Source organism: Chlorocebus sabaeus, chromosome 7 (genome assembly GCF_047675955.1).
Source record: "Chlorocebus sabaeus isolate Y175 chromosome 7, mChlSab1.0.hap1, whole genome shotgun sequence".
Classification (NCBI taxonomy): Eukaryota; Metazoa; Chordata; class Mammalia; order Primates; family Cercopithecidae; genus Chlorocebus; species Chlorocebus sabaeus.
In genome coordinates this window covers 15,154,540-15,169,317 of record NC_132910.1, presented here as the reverse complement: position 1 = coordinate 15,169,317, position 14,778 = coordinate 15,154,540, and the positions used below count along the sequence as shown (strand labels likewise).

Genomic DNA, 14,778 nt, shown 5'->3' with positions numbered 1-14,778 from the left:
ATTTCCCCCTTCCTTTAAAAGAACTAATTTTCTCCTTGAATTATGAAAGTAATGGCTTAGGTAACAGCCTGTACTCTGTACCCAACTGCTTAATACCAAATAAATCCTTCCACGTGGCTCCTGGAGTCGTGGCAATTAGAGCTCATTATAGGCTCATAAGAGCTCTCATTTTGGGGATTACTTAATGGACGATGAAATTTTATCAGACAGAATCACTGAGAAATAAAATTGTGTGGCGGCTCAGGCACCATGGGCACACGCCAATGGTCTGTCTGCTCCCTCTCAGGAAAAGAAAGCTGAACTTGGGGTCTCCTGCTGGTTCAGGGCACTGCACTCTGGGGAACGGTAGGGCTGGGCAGGGCCAGTGGATGGGTGGTTGGGGGGCCGTGCTGCCCTAGGGGCATGGAGGGTAGGCTTCCTTTGAGGAGGGGATAGGCAAGTAGGGCTAGATGGGGGCTGGACTCAGAAAAGGAGGAGGGAGAGAGACTGGCAGACACTGAGATCCAAAGAGAACTAGAGAAATGAGTCAGAGTGGACAGAGACTATGCAAGAAATAGGATTCCAGTATACTTGCTCTTGGTGGGCTGAAGCAATTAACCAAGTACCCTAAGGGGCAAGTTTTTCAGACATGGTCTTGCTTTCAGCCTTAGCTTGGTCTGAAACCACTGCTCCCCTTGAAACCCTTAGGAAACCCCATGAGCCCCTCACATTTTTCAAAATTCCTTGGCACTGAAAAATGAAAGTTTCCATAGTAAGACACAAATTGAATAAGATGCACAAGCCTCTTGCATAGTTAAGATTCTCTAAAGTAAAATGGTCTGCACAAGGGTGCGATTTCCAGGACTTTAGCAAAGGAGCTCTTCCTCTGAGCACACCCCAAACTGCTGGGAACTTTGTGACTCAAATCATCAGCCCAAAACAGACCATGGAAAACCTGGTACCTAACCCAGAGGAGGAAAAGAGAAAAAGCTATTATTCTTAGAGAGTATCTATATCTATATATGCATGTATAGTTGCAAAGTGAATGGGGAAATCGAGTCATCTATTTGGACAGTTTAGGTCTATAAAAAATATCCTGCTATTCAGCAGGGTACTTTTTTTTTATTGCCAGTCTCCATCAGTGGGCTCCAAGCCTTCTTCCTGGGGCTGAAATGATTTCAGGGATTGCCTAGATCCTCCAGTCATGAACAAGGGTGGGCCGGGGTGAGCCTGAGTGTCTGCAAACCTTGTGGTACAAAAGTAGTTACAGCTGAGCTGCCCCCTGTTAAGCCCTGAGACTCCTTAATTGTTGTCACAAGATGTTGGATTAGCACATTTCTGGAATAGCTGTCTGTTTACACTCCAGAGACCCACCGTCCACTAACCGCTTTCTAATTGAATTCTAATCACATTCAAATAGCTCAATAACCAGCCTCAGCTGCAATTCATAAAACTTTAATTGCCATCCATAAATCCTGGGCTCCCCAGAGCGGGGCATCCCTACAACCCAATTACACTTCTTTAGCAGGCAAGAGAGACCATCACAGAGATGGAGAGGGGAAGACAGAGGATGGAAAGACAGAGCCCTGCCTCTAGCTAGCACTCTCCTGGATTTGGGCACCTTGTTCTCTCAGGTGGAGGGAGTCCTGTCTCTAAGTTTCTTAGCACCATCATGAGCTCAGGATTGAAGTTAGCTGTTCTGGAAAAAGGATCAGACTTGTAGCTATTGCCCAACCTCATGGCCCCAAGCAGATTTTCTGCAGGGGGAAATGAAGAGAGAAAATGGCCACCTCTGCCGCCTTGCCTTCTCCAAAGATTAATAGTCCCAATAGCTTGGCAGCCACCCCTTCTCGGGTAGTGAGGGGTGCGCAAAACTTCCATGGACCACAGAGATTTCCCTTACAAAGCCTCTTCTGCCAATCAGAGGCAAGATTCCCTGGGTGACTGAATTCTCTTCATCCTTTTCAGGTTCTTAGGATGCAGAGGAAAGAGTGCTTCCTGGTTAGCCTTGCTAAGTTGCCCAAGATTGGTAAAAATGAGGGGACAGGAAATCCTCAGACCCAGAGCGAAGGTCTATCTAATCCCTGCTCCGTCTTTAGGAGGGCTTGGTGTTTGAGGTCCTCCCTCCAAAATCTTCAGGATGGAGTTTGTAGGGCTGCCCTGGAATGCCATGGTGTTGACTATTTGGAGAAAGAAAAGGATGACTCTTCAACATCTCTCTCTCTCTCTCTCTCTCTCTGCGGAAGTGGGAGGCGCCGATCAGAAAGGGAGACAAGGAAGGGGTCGTTGGTCTGAGTGGCCCCAGGAGGGCCCCAAGTACAAAGCCACTTTAGACCTTGTCCAACATCAGCATGAAAAGCTTGACGGCTTCTTAGCTGGGAGGCCTCACTGTTCTGCGCCGGACTGTCCTGAACTAACCACCTGAATGACCTCTGCCAAGTCCAAAAGCTGTGGACAGGGATAGGTGTAACCGTGGCCAGAGCTACGCTCAGGGACTAGAAGACTGCCAGTCCGCCGCCCGCACAATCCTGCTCCAAACCGCAGGCCTCACACTTCACCGCGCCGCAGCCACCCCTACCACAGAGGAACTGGGAACACCGAGCATTCCTACTGAAAAGGCCTCCAAGTCCCCACCTGGTACGCTCTGCGGCGGGGCGTGGGTAAGAGTTGGGCTGGGGCCAGAGTAGCGAGAGGGGGTGGGATGGAGGATGCAGCGCTGTGATTTCTCGGTAAAGCGTGGAGAAAGAGGGGGAGGAGGCCGGCCTCCCCGGGAAATTAACAAAACCTACACTTTGCAAAGTCTCCCCCATCCCCCTCCCCCGAGTTCTTCCCCGCCGCGCGCCCGCCCCTCCTCGCGGCTTCTGTTGTGACTCGGGCAGCCTATCCCGAGGGTGGGGAGCTGCCGAGGAGCCTGAGCCGAGCGGTACTCCGCAGCATCACGTGCCGGGGTGGGGGGCTATAAAATACCCGAGCCGGGGCGCCGGGCGGGGGACGTGAGGACCAACCCTCTCCGGGGACCCCTTTGTTCCCAGCCCAGACGCCAACACCTCTACGTCCCCAAGGGCTTCACTGCCCGTGTGTGCCCGGCTTCCAGGGCAGAGCTTAGAACACTAGAGGAGAGGGGTCGCCGCTACCGGCCGGGGCTTCCAGCCACCAACCCCTCTCGACATGTCGCGCTCCTTCTATGTCGACTCGCTCATCATCAAGGACTCCTCACGGCCTGCGCCCTCGCTGCCTGAACCGCACCCCGGGCCGGATTTCTTCATCCCGCTTGGCATGCCGTCCCCGTTGGTGATGTCCGTGTCCGGCCCCGGCTGCCCGTCCCGCAAGAGCGGCGCGTTCTGCGTGTGCCCTCTCTGCGTCACTTCGCACCTGCACTCCTCTCGGGGGTCTGTGGGTGCCGGCAGCGGGAGCGCAGGGGCCGGGGTTACCGCGGCCGGAGGCAGTGGGGTGGCGGGGGCCACAGGGGCACTGCCTCTGCTTAAGAGCCAGTTCTCTTCGGCTCCTGGGGACGCGCAGTTTTGCCCGCGGGTGAACCATGCGCACCATCACCACCACCCGCCGCAGCACCACCATCACCACCATCAGCCCCAGCAGCCTGGCTCGGCCGCGGCGGCGGCAGCAGCAGCAGCGGCGGCAGCCGCCGCGGCGGCCTTGGGGCACCCGCAACACCACGCACCTGTCTGCGCCGCCACCACCTACAACGTGGCGGACCCGCGGAGATTCCACTGCCTCACCATGGGTAGGGCGAGGTCTTGGGGCACCTGTGCTCCACGGCTTTCGCGCTCCTGGGGCAAACTTTCCACCTCCAGTGAAGGAAGTGGGAGCCCGGGGACAGGCTGAAGAGGGAGGAGGGGCTTTTAGTGTAACTGTAGAGTCGGTCACAGAGGTTCCACGAAGGTGGAAGTTAGTTTGCCAGCTTCTCCACTCAGCCTGGTGCGTTTTACTCCTAGTACTAGGTGCTCGAGTATTGCCTTACTAGTATTGGGGCCTTAGGGACTTCGAATGTCACCCCGGAGAAACTGGAGGTTAACTGCTTGGGGTTTGGGGTGTGTGTATTTGAACCCGTGTGGTATCCCCGCGTCAGGGCTGGCTAAAGCGTTTTTACGTTTTTGGCCAAGCCTGCGCGCTTCTCCGCTAGGCTCAGAGAGACGATCAGATAGTGCAAGCCCCTATCCCTCTTTAATCCTGTGACTTCGCGTCCTGTGCATCGAAGACCTTTATTTGCTTTGCACGTCTCTCTTCTTCCCCGCTAAGCAACCACGTGCCTTGAAATGGGAAAGAGATACAGATGTTCGGCTGGGCTTCCCTGAATGGGTCCCTGAAATGCGTCCTGGTTAGCACGTGGGGTGGGAGTGCCTTGCCTGAGCCTTACCTCTCGACCCTCTCTTCGCCGGTCCGCAGGAGGCTCTGACGCCAGCCAGGTACCCAACGGCAAGAGGATGAGGACGGCGTTCACTAGCACGCAGCTCCTGGAGCTGGAGAGAGAATTCTCTTCCAACATGTACCTGTCTCGACTCCGGAGGATCGAAATCGCCACTTACCTGAACCTGTCGGAGAAGCAGGTGAAAATCTGGTTTCAGAACCGCCGAGTGAAGCACAAGAAGGAGGGGAAGGGCACGCAGAGGAACAGCCACGCAGGCTGCAAGTGCGTCGGGAGCCAGGTGCACTACGCGCGCTCCGAGGATGAGGACTCCCTGTCGCCGGCCTCTGCCAACGATGACAAGGAGATTTCCCCCTTATGAGGAAGAGCCTCCTCCCTCACATCCCCCGCTCCTGGCAGACCAGGCAACGCTAACCTTGGGGCACCCAGGGGCCCAAATCCTTGCTCATTGCAGTGGTCCCATCTGGAGAAGAAACGAACCTAAATGTTCTGGAATGGACAAGCTGGGCCTGAACCTTCGTGTCTCCTTCTTGACCTGTTTATCTGGGGCTCCAATTAGAAGTTACAGATTGTTTTATAAAAATGTAAATAACTTATAATTCAACTGGTTCTCATCATATAACAGAGGAAAAACAGGGTTTGTTTAAGTTTAACACTGTATGGGGTTTTTGAAAGCGCATGTCATTTCCCCATCCCTACTCTCTTTCAGAACCGGATAAGAATACAGGGTTTATTGATTATTTTCTGTTGTCGTTTTCAAACAAAAATACCCAAGTTGAAAATAATTTAGAAAATTAGACCCTGTAGGTCTTGCTTTCTGAAATTTCACCTGAGGAGAATTTAAAATCTAAGTCACTCGAAGTCCCTTTGTATGTGAATAGTTTTATATAAAATTTATATTTATATTTATTTAAATAAATGAAACAAAAACCAGAATTTTAAATTTGTGGTGTTTGCTCTCCCTATCTTCTCCTGCCCCCTCCTCCAATGTCTAGAGAAAGGCATGTACGGGAAAAAGCTGTCTGAGGACTTCAAGGAAAATGTTGAGTAAGAACTTGGTAATGTGGGTCTCTTGACTGTGGGAGTTTGTGGCTCAATAGGTTTTCTATGTAACAGAAACTCTTTCCAAAGAGACACCTTTAGTCATGATGGCATCTACCAGGTAGTGCCTCTCCATCCTGAAAATAGGCAACCGCCTCACAGTTGATGGGACAAATCATTCCATTTAGAATGGCACTGACAGTTAATGACAGGTAAACCTTTAATTAGCAAGGAAGGGTGAAAATCCCCCATCTAGTATTTGTTTTCTTCTTTCTACTTCCTCATTTCTCTCAGTATGAAAACTTGAATTATGTGAAGGAATTTGTAGAGTCAGAATAGTTTTAGGAAGAAAACAATCCATCAAACAGGTCAGAAGCGAACAGTGGAAACTTAAAAATGATGCTGCAAGCAAAATTAGAGGGTTTCCCTCAATGTCGAGAAAACAAAAAGTCAGGGACAGGAAGTATTCTGTTCAAAGATTTATAATCTCACTTTTTCAAAGCAGCCCAGAGATGCCTTTAGATCTGTGAGTTTTGGGTTTTCTTTTCCTGGTCTCCCTAACGTTCAGTCATTTGGCTCCCTTCTAGTCCCCGCCACCTCCCCCCCACCACCCCTTCCCAAAGCCTAGCAGAATCACTTTCTTTAAGCCTGGTCCCAGAGAATTAATTCTAGCTCTTCCCTCTGCAGGGCAACCTGGCTCTCTCCTCAGTGCAGCCTGGGATTGTTTTCTTAGGGAGAGAAGTGAAGAAGCTGGAAACAGGAAAATGAAGAGGTCTCATTCCCTGCAAGCTGAGCCCCACTAATCCTCGACTAGTGTAATTTCTGATTAGGTTCTATAAAGATGCCACCCAATAGGTTCAAGCCACAGGAGTTAATGACAACACACATACACAAGGGCTTTAGGTCTGATTTACTTGAGGCCGGTGGGACTGAATCTCACCAGGTGCGGTTGGGGTTCTAAAATTGGCCACGGTTTTCCCTGAGTGTTGTCTTTAGCACGCACACACACACAGAGTAGGCTCAGAAGGAAGATTCCTCTTCGTTCCGACAAGGGACATAGGGAGGAGGGCCTGCACTGCGTCAGGCTGAAAAGGGAGCTGCAGGGGCTTTGTGCAATGTGCTGAGCTCTGTCCTGCTTAGAGGTCCCAGACAGCCGGCTCACTACTGCCCGGCCTGGGAGGCTCAAACCTCTGAATCTCTTTCCTTCCGTCTCTCACACACAGAGCTCCGGGCTCTTCACCCTGCCCGCCACGAAAGGGAGGAGGCGTAGGCCAGCTGCCTTTCCAAAAGATCCTGTCTTCCTTCTTCCGAAGAAGCAGATCTCTCCGCGCGCGAGAACAGAGGTGGGAGGAAGGGAGTTTGCAGGCGCAAAGAATAGGAGTTTAAGCAGAGTATTTCCACCCGGGAAAGTAAGAAGCACAAAGAGCTCCTGCTGCAGCTCTTTGCGCTCTTGCCCAAAGCTAAGCTTCCTCTGGGCTGTGGGGGAGACCCCTCTGGTCCCTGTCCCATCTACCCAGCCCGGCCCCTCTGGGGCTCCGCGCTCGGGCTTAGCCCTTCCCTATGTCCATGACTAGCCCCGATCACGGTTTTTAAGCCTCGCCCAGTTCCGGGCTCCCGGCTCGCAGGCCCTGCGGAGCTACGCACTTGGAACACCTGGTACCGCGTGCGGTGGGCCCAGCTCTGCCATGCCGCAGATAGCCGCAGCGCCAACCCTGGTTAGATAGTTTGGATCTGCCTTGGATGGCCCCAGCATCTCTCGCTTCGATCTTTGGGGAAGTTCCCTAGGGAAAGGAGAATAAACAAAGTATTTCTGTCCAGAGCCAAAAAAAAAAAAAAAAAAAAAAAAAAAAAAGGGGGGGGTGTGGAGAGCGATACCTATTTCGATGTTGGGACACTCTCCATAGAAGAAAAGGTTCTTCAGGGTTCCCAGGGAGGTCTTCCTTCTAGGACATCCGATGCAGAATGGACTTTTTTGGTCACTTTCAGAAGGGAGTATGAGGTCTCCCACTGTGCTAGAACAAGTTTTACCTGTTCCCCTATCCCCACTCCTCAAAAAATATCAGTGATGTTTTTGAAGTTTTAAAATCAGAATAATGCTCTGGTATTTTGGAGTCGGTCTGATTCTAAAGACCAACAGTTTCACTTTAGTTTAAGAACATTTAAGCCAACCCTCAGAAACTCACATTCTCAGCTAAATAATCTTGGTATCAAACACCCATTTAAGAGGAAAGTTTAAGATGTATGGGGTCACCCTTGACAATTTCTCCACCTGGGGAAGCACTAGATACTAGTTTCCAATATGCCCCACTTGAAAAACAGAAACAGAATTCTGTTCCCCCGGAGCATGACCTCTTAGAGAGGTCATGGAAAGAAAGGAAGAATGGAAAGAAAGAGAGTGAAAATGAGAATTAGAAAGCAGGAACTTGCTCCACCAAGAGAAAATCAGTGGGTAGCACCAGCTGTGAGTGTGGTTGAGTCTATCTTTTTGAGAACAAGTCTCACATTAGCTTTAAACAGGAAGAGAGCTGGGGGTGGAAGGCAGAGTGGAAAGCAGGAAGGGTGACCTCTCACCCATATGCCCTGGCCCAGCCCAGACATTCAGAGCATAGAGGAGGAAGAGAGACTTTTCCCCTTCACTCTCCCACTCAGCCACCAACTAATGCCTAAGGCCAAGGGCCTGATACTGATAGCAAACTAGGTCAAAAGCAAAAGTGACCCAGTAGGCCATCCTTAGGGTGTCAGTGGGCCCGTATGATGGAGACACTGGTGCCTATAGACCTCTTTTCCCCTGGGGTCCTTATTCTGAAGTGGTCATCATAGCTAAGTCCCTTCCCCACTCCCCTAAAGCATATCTAATAATTTTAGGAGAGACAAAAATCTTGGGGATGTGAAGTGTTTGATATCTGACCTCCCCCTCCGTCTCCTCATTGCTAACCTCCCCAGCTCCACAACGCCCCACCAATTCTGTCCAGTTATATCTGGTAAAGATTAGAAATGCAGTTTGCTTGGCCCACTCTTACTGTGGTCAGACAATTGCCAGAAAGGCGGTGGTTCTGACTAAAAGCGGTCACAGAGGCACCAGGGTGTTTGTATATGCATGTGTGTAGTGCGTGCATGCATGAGGCACGTGTGTGTGTGAGAGAGACAGAAAGGGTCCATTGATGGTGGTGATGTAGATGGAAAAGAGTAATTTTTAACCAGGTTTTTTTTTTTTTCCCGAGATGGAATCTCACTCTTCTCCCAGGCTGGAGTGCAGTGGCGCGATCTCAGCTCACTGCAAGCTCTGCCTCCCGGGTTCACGCCATTCTCCTGCCTCAGCCTCCTGAGTAACTGGGACTACAGGCATTCGCCACAACGCCTGGCTGATTTTTTGTATTTTTAGTGGAGATGGGGTTTTACTGTGTTAGCCAGGATGGTCTCGATCTCCTGACCTCGTGATCCTCCCGCCTCGGCCTCCCAAAGTGCTGGGATTACAGGCGTGAGCCACCGCCACTGGCCTTTCTTTTTCTTTTTGCTTCCCACTTATACCTTTCCTGCAGGTTCCACTCGCTTTTAATGGCACTCCTTGAGAGATTTCTTTGAGGGAGATGGGGAGGTACTCAGTGTTGGGTTGTGGGGAGGAAAAACAATCTGAACATGGAGGGGAGACATGGAGAAGAGCTCTGGGGCAGGATCTCAAGCCCAGCCTTACGGGTGTGAGAGAGGGGAGAATGACACTCCAATAGAACCTATTTGCTAGAGGAAATAGGGTTTAAAGGAGCAGTCACTCCTTTCAAAAGAGCTCCTCCCATCTTCTCCAAACACAGCCCAAAGCTGTCCTAGAAGATGAATGCAGCTCAGTGCATCAAAGCAATTGTTCCTATTTTCATTATTCACAGGGAATCTTTGAATGTACCTGTTAAGGTGACAGACCTTTTAAAAGGGAACATTTTTTTCCATGCAATTAAATGGTGCATTTATTAGGCGTCTATTAACATAATTCAATATAAATCTATTTTATAAATCTTTAGGCTCACGTTACTGAAAATCGAGCTCTTAAAAAATGCCCACATCTCTTCCCTAAACTACATAGAGTAGAACCCAAAAACTTGCTATTCTAAGGCAGCTAGAAATATCAAAAGTAATAGAATCCTTTGTATTGTCTTTTGTTAATGATGGGGGTATGAAGAAAAGGGGCAACTTGTCTCATAGAAATTCTACAAGGACCCAAGGCTTCTATATCCAACATCTGGCACTTGAGTGGGCAACACAGGCTGGAATTAAGGGAAAGGCCGAAGAAGCACAGGACCTGAAGACATCTCTTAGAATCAGACTTGAATCAGAACTCAGATTAAAAAAAAGATTAGCAAAACTCCAACTTGCAAAGAAATTTAGATTCCAGTTTCTTCTGTTTGGGGGGAAAAAAAAAAAAATCTGAAGCCTGTGAGACTTGTAATGCTGCTCCATGTGGCAGTAGATATCCTTGTCTGTTGCCATAGCCAGACTACTTATTCTCAAGTGTACCCTCCAAAATCCTGGGCATCCCATTGTCTCTGAAAATAGTGTTTTGTGCTCTCTTACACTGATGTCAATGCCACCCTTCGGTACTGGGCACTGCTTTTCTTCAAGCTGAACCCTATATTTTCCTGAACCCTTGCTGTGGTTGAGCTTTCTAAATCCCAAACCCAGGAAGGCCCCAGGGGCTCCCCTAAGTGAATCCTAACAGATCGGAAGTCTATGCTATGTGCTTAGGAAAGTAACTAGTTTCAGATTAATGAAGCAGTGACAATTTCAATCTGCTTAAAGGCGGAGGTTGGCACTGCCCAGGACTGAGCGTGGGGAGCTCGCCAGGCTGGGCTTTATATTGTCCCCTTTTCTGAAGAGCAGACAAAGATGGATAGAGAGACATTGAAAAGCAAGGGGAGTATTTCAAACAGTCTCATAAAGCAGGCTGTCACTTTAAGACAAGAACCATAGTGCTTTGATGACTTTGTATTAGCTGCACCATTTCAAATGGGGACTCAAGTCCCTAGCGAGAGGGAGGCAAGGGGAGAGAGGAGAGAGAAGATGTGTGTGTGTGTGTGTGTGTGTGTGTGTATGAGAGAGAGAGAGAGAGAGAGAGAGAATGTAGTAATATTTAGCCTGTGAGCACTGTAGCGAAACTAATTCTAGGCAACTAGTGGGATTCTGAAGTTCAAGGAGAAACCACCCACAGCAGGTGCAGAGCAAAAAAGGCAGGTGGGAGTTGCTCCCCATAGGAAAGAGCTCCCTGCCTGAGTGGCAGCCAGCTCCAAGAAGCTGAAGCCAGCATGGTCTCAGTTTGCTGGGAAGGGATGGAGCAGGGTGAGAAGCTCTGCCTGCCCCAGACCTTGAAGGATTATAATGGAAATTTTTGAGAGTGTGAAAAAGAAAGAACAGGAAGGAGAGGGAGTGCATGCTTTTGGAGACCTCCTTCACAAACCCTAATTTAGATTGTTTGGGGTCAAGCAGCAGCCAGCCACCTTCCTCCTTTCCTCCTTAATTAATTAATAAGAATGATTAATTATTAAGATTTTGAATGTCAGGGCTTCAAAATGCGTTTGGCTAGAGGCTGATAAGTTGCTTAAGTCATGCATGTAGTTTTAACTCGGGATAAGGGAGTTGAGACTTAGAGGTGTGTTTGCTGTTACTCTGGTGTTTTTTTTTTTTTTTTTTCCGGCCTTTGCATCTGCTTCCCTAGTGATCTGTCTCTGCCTGCATTTCTCTGTCTTGTCTCCATCTCCTTCTGCCTTGATATCTGCCCTCTACCCCTACCCTTTGTTCTCCTGGCCGTTTTCCCCAACCAGTCTCCCCTGGCCGTGGCTCAAACCGCCTAGCCCCAGGACCCTAGCTCTCCGGGGAAAGAGGAGGATGCTAAAGCTGCCATTCCTACTTGGATCTCTACTTCGGGCACAGGCATCTCGGAATCCCACTGCATCATCGGTGGCAGGAAGTGGGTGGGCAGTAATGTAGTTTCACCCGCTGGATAGAGAGTTATTGACAGCTTACATTTTTTTTTTTTTCCCTGCCTGTCAAAAATTTCTTTCTCTTCCTTTTCGTCTCTTTTTTTCTTTTTCTTTCTTGGATACGGGAACCAGGACCACGAAACCGGGCAAGCGTTGAAGGCCGGCGAAAGGGCTCCCCCGTCGGTGGCGCTGGAGGGAGAAGCGTTTAGTCACTGTTTCATTAGGCACTATTTGAACCTTGCAACATGTGGTAATTTCTGGGGCAAGCTGAAAAGGGGGGATTATGTAGGAGGGACACAAGGAAATTAGCCAACGGTTAATTTAACTCGTTTTCTGCTAGACTTTTCGATACATTCCTAATTGACTGAGGGGCAGGTGAAGCTCCCGCCCCATGCAGGCTCATTCACGGTGGGAATAAATGGCTCTTTCTCAACTCACACTGCTCACAATATATCATCAGGGAAAAGACATGCAATGAATATGTTGATTTTTTTTTATTAATGGAATTACACCCTGCCATGCAGGTGTGAGGGTAAAAACCTATACTGCAATGAAATAAGATTAACAATGAAATTAGAATTTTATTAGCTTTATATGTCACACAGACCTGGATCGGAACTGTCAAAACAAGCAACAAGAAAAGGTATTCTGAACGCAGCACTGTCAATCAACCAGGAGAAATGAGCAGCCCTGATACCGAAATCATAATCAACTTCCAGTTCTTCAGCGCCTCACTTGGGCCTTAGTGGGAAGCAAGTGGGTGGAGGACCCCGCGTGGGCAAAGGCCTGGTCTCTGAACCTGCAGGTAGAAGATGAAAAACACCACCTGGGTTCGGTAGACCTGGCCTAGAAGAGGCTCCGGTCCAGGCTAGAAGGGCCTGGATGGCCAGAGGCCTCCAAGATATCAGACGGACGGGCTGGACACCCGCGGACTGAAGGCCATATTTCGCGTCCTCCAAATCAGCTGCCTAGGGCTGGCCGTGACCCGAGGGAATTGGAGAGAAAAGTCCAAACGCTGAACGAGAGGCGGGGTAGGGCCCTTTGGAAACCGCCCTGGGTTTTGTTACTCCAGGGCCCCCGGAGCTTCGGAGCAGCTACCTGGGTCTGGCAGGCGCAGAGGTACCCTATGCAAATGGTTCACTATTAGGCGAGAAAGAAATACTTCAAATGGCCCTTTGTAACCTTCTATAGAAAATCGAGGTATTCTGCATGACAAAGCACAATTAAGCTTTCTATTCAGGAGTTCTGCAGCTGGTAGCCCATTGGGAAAGTGGGAGGAAACGCGAATATATTAATAGTGTGGCGAAAGTTTTTTGTGTGCGTGTCCTTTTCTAGGTCGGGGGTGGGGAGGGGCGGTGGGTGGACGCAGAGGGGAGGAAGGCTCAGCCTTGGATCCTTGCCACCTGAACAACGTCGCCTCTGCCCACGTGGAAAGCTTCGCTTGTCTGGCAGCCGGGGTTCTGAATGGTCGCCGCGATCTAGCACGGCGAGGAGGACCCCGCGGGCACCAGCGTCCGGGCCGGACGGGACGTGTGCCCAGGCCTCGCTTCCTGGCCCTCAGTGAGCTGGGACGCCCTTGAACACCGGCTCAGGAAGGAGGCTTCCCAGCCGGTGCGCTTCTCTCGGGCGCCAGGGCAGGGATGACTGGTGGTGTGCACCAGAGAGCACGAGGGTGAGGCTGCATGGGGAAAAGATGTGGGAAGGACAGAGCCAGATTATCCACTCAGCTCCAATTTTCTCTAGGCTCCACTCACCCCACAGTTGAGGTTCGCTTCCCAATTGTTCATTTGTAGAGTCTACAGGGAAATTTTTTTTTGTCTCTGAATAAATAAAGGGCCCTTAAAACCAACTCTACTGATTATCCTGTTTTCCCTCTGGATCCATTTCACCCTCTTCTGCCCTGCTGGGTGCTCTCCAGCACTGACCTTTGTGGATAGTATTAGTTCCTTTATCAACTGTGTCACTGGCAGGCGCTTGCCTCTGGCTTCCATTTGCATTTGGTGAATAAGTGGCACTGCAAATAACCGAGGATAGAGAAGTGCAGGTGTATTGTTTCTGAGAATGCTGTATTGTTCCAGTTCTGGCAGTGGCTGCTTCTCTCTAGAAATTCTTTTTCTCTCTGAGAGCCTATTTTCCTAGGCTCTGGCTTTTAATCAGACTCCTCCTGTGCCTTCAGGTATGAAGTGGAAATGCCTTCTAGTTTCTGCTAGTCCCCTGGGTGCATCAAAATTCTTGTTAGTTCCATTAGCCCTACACACATCTCTGCAAATGTCTTTAACAAACCTTTGTTGAAAAGTGTCCTTAATAAACCTTAGCTCACATTGGTTACCTGGCTCCTGATCAGCCACGTTATATTTAAGTCTACCCCTTCTATAACAGCCAGGTCAACTGTCACCCTACTTTTGCTGGGACAACTCCTGTGAGAGGAACTCTACCCTCTAGCCCATTTCATTTTCAGACAACTTTGACCATTAGAAACTTTCTTGTGTTGGACTAGAATCTTCATTCAGTATTTTTTATCCATTGAGTCCTATCTAGTTCTTTCTCCATGGAACTTCTAAGTGTCTGTCTTCTCCCTATTCCCAACTGTGAGGTCATTCATGACAGTAACTGCATCTTTCATCTCTATATCCTTAACATTCATCACAACGCCTAGCACCTACTAGTAGATGCCCAGTAAATGCTAGCTGGGTAAGTGCATCATCTTTCTTTCAAGTCTCTACCAGTTGCATCAATCATGGAGGACTTAGAACCAGCTATGATGAAATATAGCTTGAAGATGGGATATATCTATAGGTGTGTGTATACATGTGATAAACATATGTAAATAGTTATATAGGCTAAATATCATGTACATAAGATGAATATATTGAGAAATTTCTGGAGACAATCTACATGCTTTACCATTTACTAGCAGTGTGACCTCGGGCAATTCACTTCATCTCATCTATCCTAAAATAAGGATAATTAATAGTTGAGAATTAAATAAGGATGTTGATAGTTAAATAAGGAAATAGATGTGAAGATATATAGCTATTTAGATAAAGTAGCCAGGGAAGGTCTCACTGAAAAAGTAACTTTTGAATAGAGACCGAAAGAGAATGTGGGGAACTGATCACATGGCTTGCTGGAGCAAGACAATTCCAGACAGAGGTAGCAACAAGTGCAAAGGCGTAGGTGGGAACATGTCTAAAATAGCTGGGGAACAACAGGGAGGGTAAGTGACTAGCACAGAGTGAGTGTGTAGGGGTAGGGAGGGGGAGGTCAGAGTGGGCATGGACTGGGTTCTGTAAGTCATCAAAAGGACTTTGGCTTTTGAGTTAACTGGGAAGCCTTTTGAGCAGAAGATGTGCTCTAACTTATGACTAATCATTCATCAGGATGAATTCGGCTACTGTGTTGAAAGTAGAC

At 49.1% G+C, this 14,778-nt stretch overlaps 1 protein-coding gene across 1 annotated transcript; it reads left to right on the top strand.

Moving 5' to 3' along the window:
- Positions 1-2,965: 2,965 nt before the first annotated feature.
- GSX2 (GS homeobox 2) lies at positions 2,966-5,299 on the top strand. The gene is made up of 2 exons (XM_007998699.3): positions 2,966-3,721; positions 4,384-5,299. Exons 1-2 carry the CDS (start codon positions 3,148-3,150, stop codon positions 4,722-4,724), a joined length of 915 nt encoding a protein of 304 aa, XP_007996890.2. The 5' UTR covers positions 2,966-3,147; the 3' UTR covers positions 4,725-5,299.
- The last annotated feature ends 9,479 nt before the right edge of the window (positions 5,300-14,778 follow it).

Excerpts from the sequence above, each read along its gene's own strand:
- GSX2 (XM_007998699.3), top strand. The coding sequence starts at position 3,148 with ATGTCGCGCTCCTTCTATGTCGACTCGCTCATCATCAAGGACTCCTCA. Across the intron at positions 3,722-4,383 it reads ATTCCACTGCCTCACCATGG|GAGGCTCTGACGCCAGCCAG; the intron begins GTAGGGCGAGGT and ends GCCGGTCCGCAG.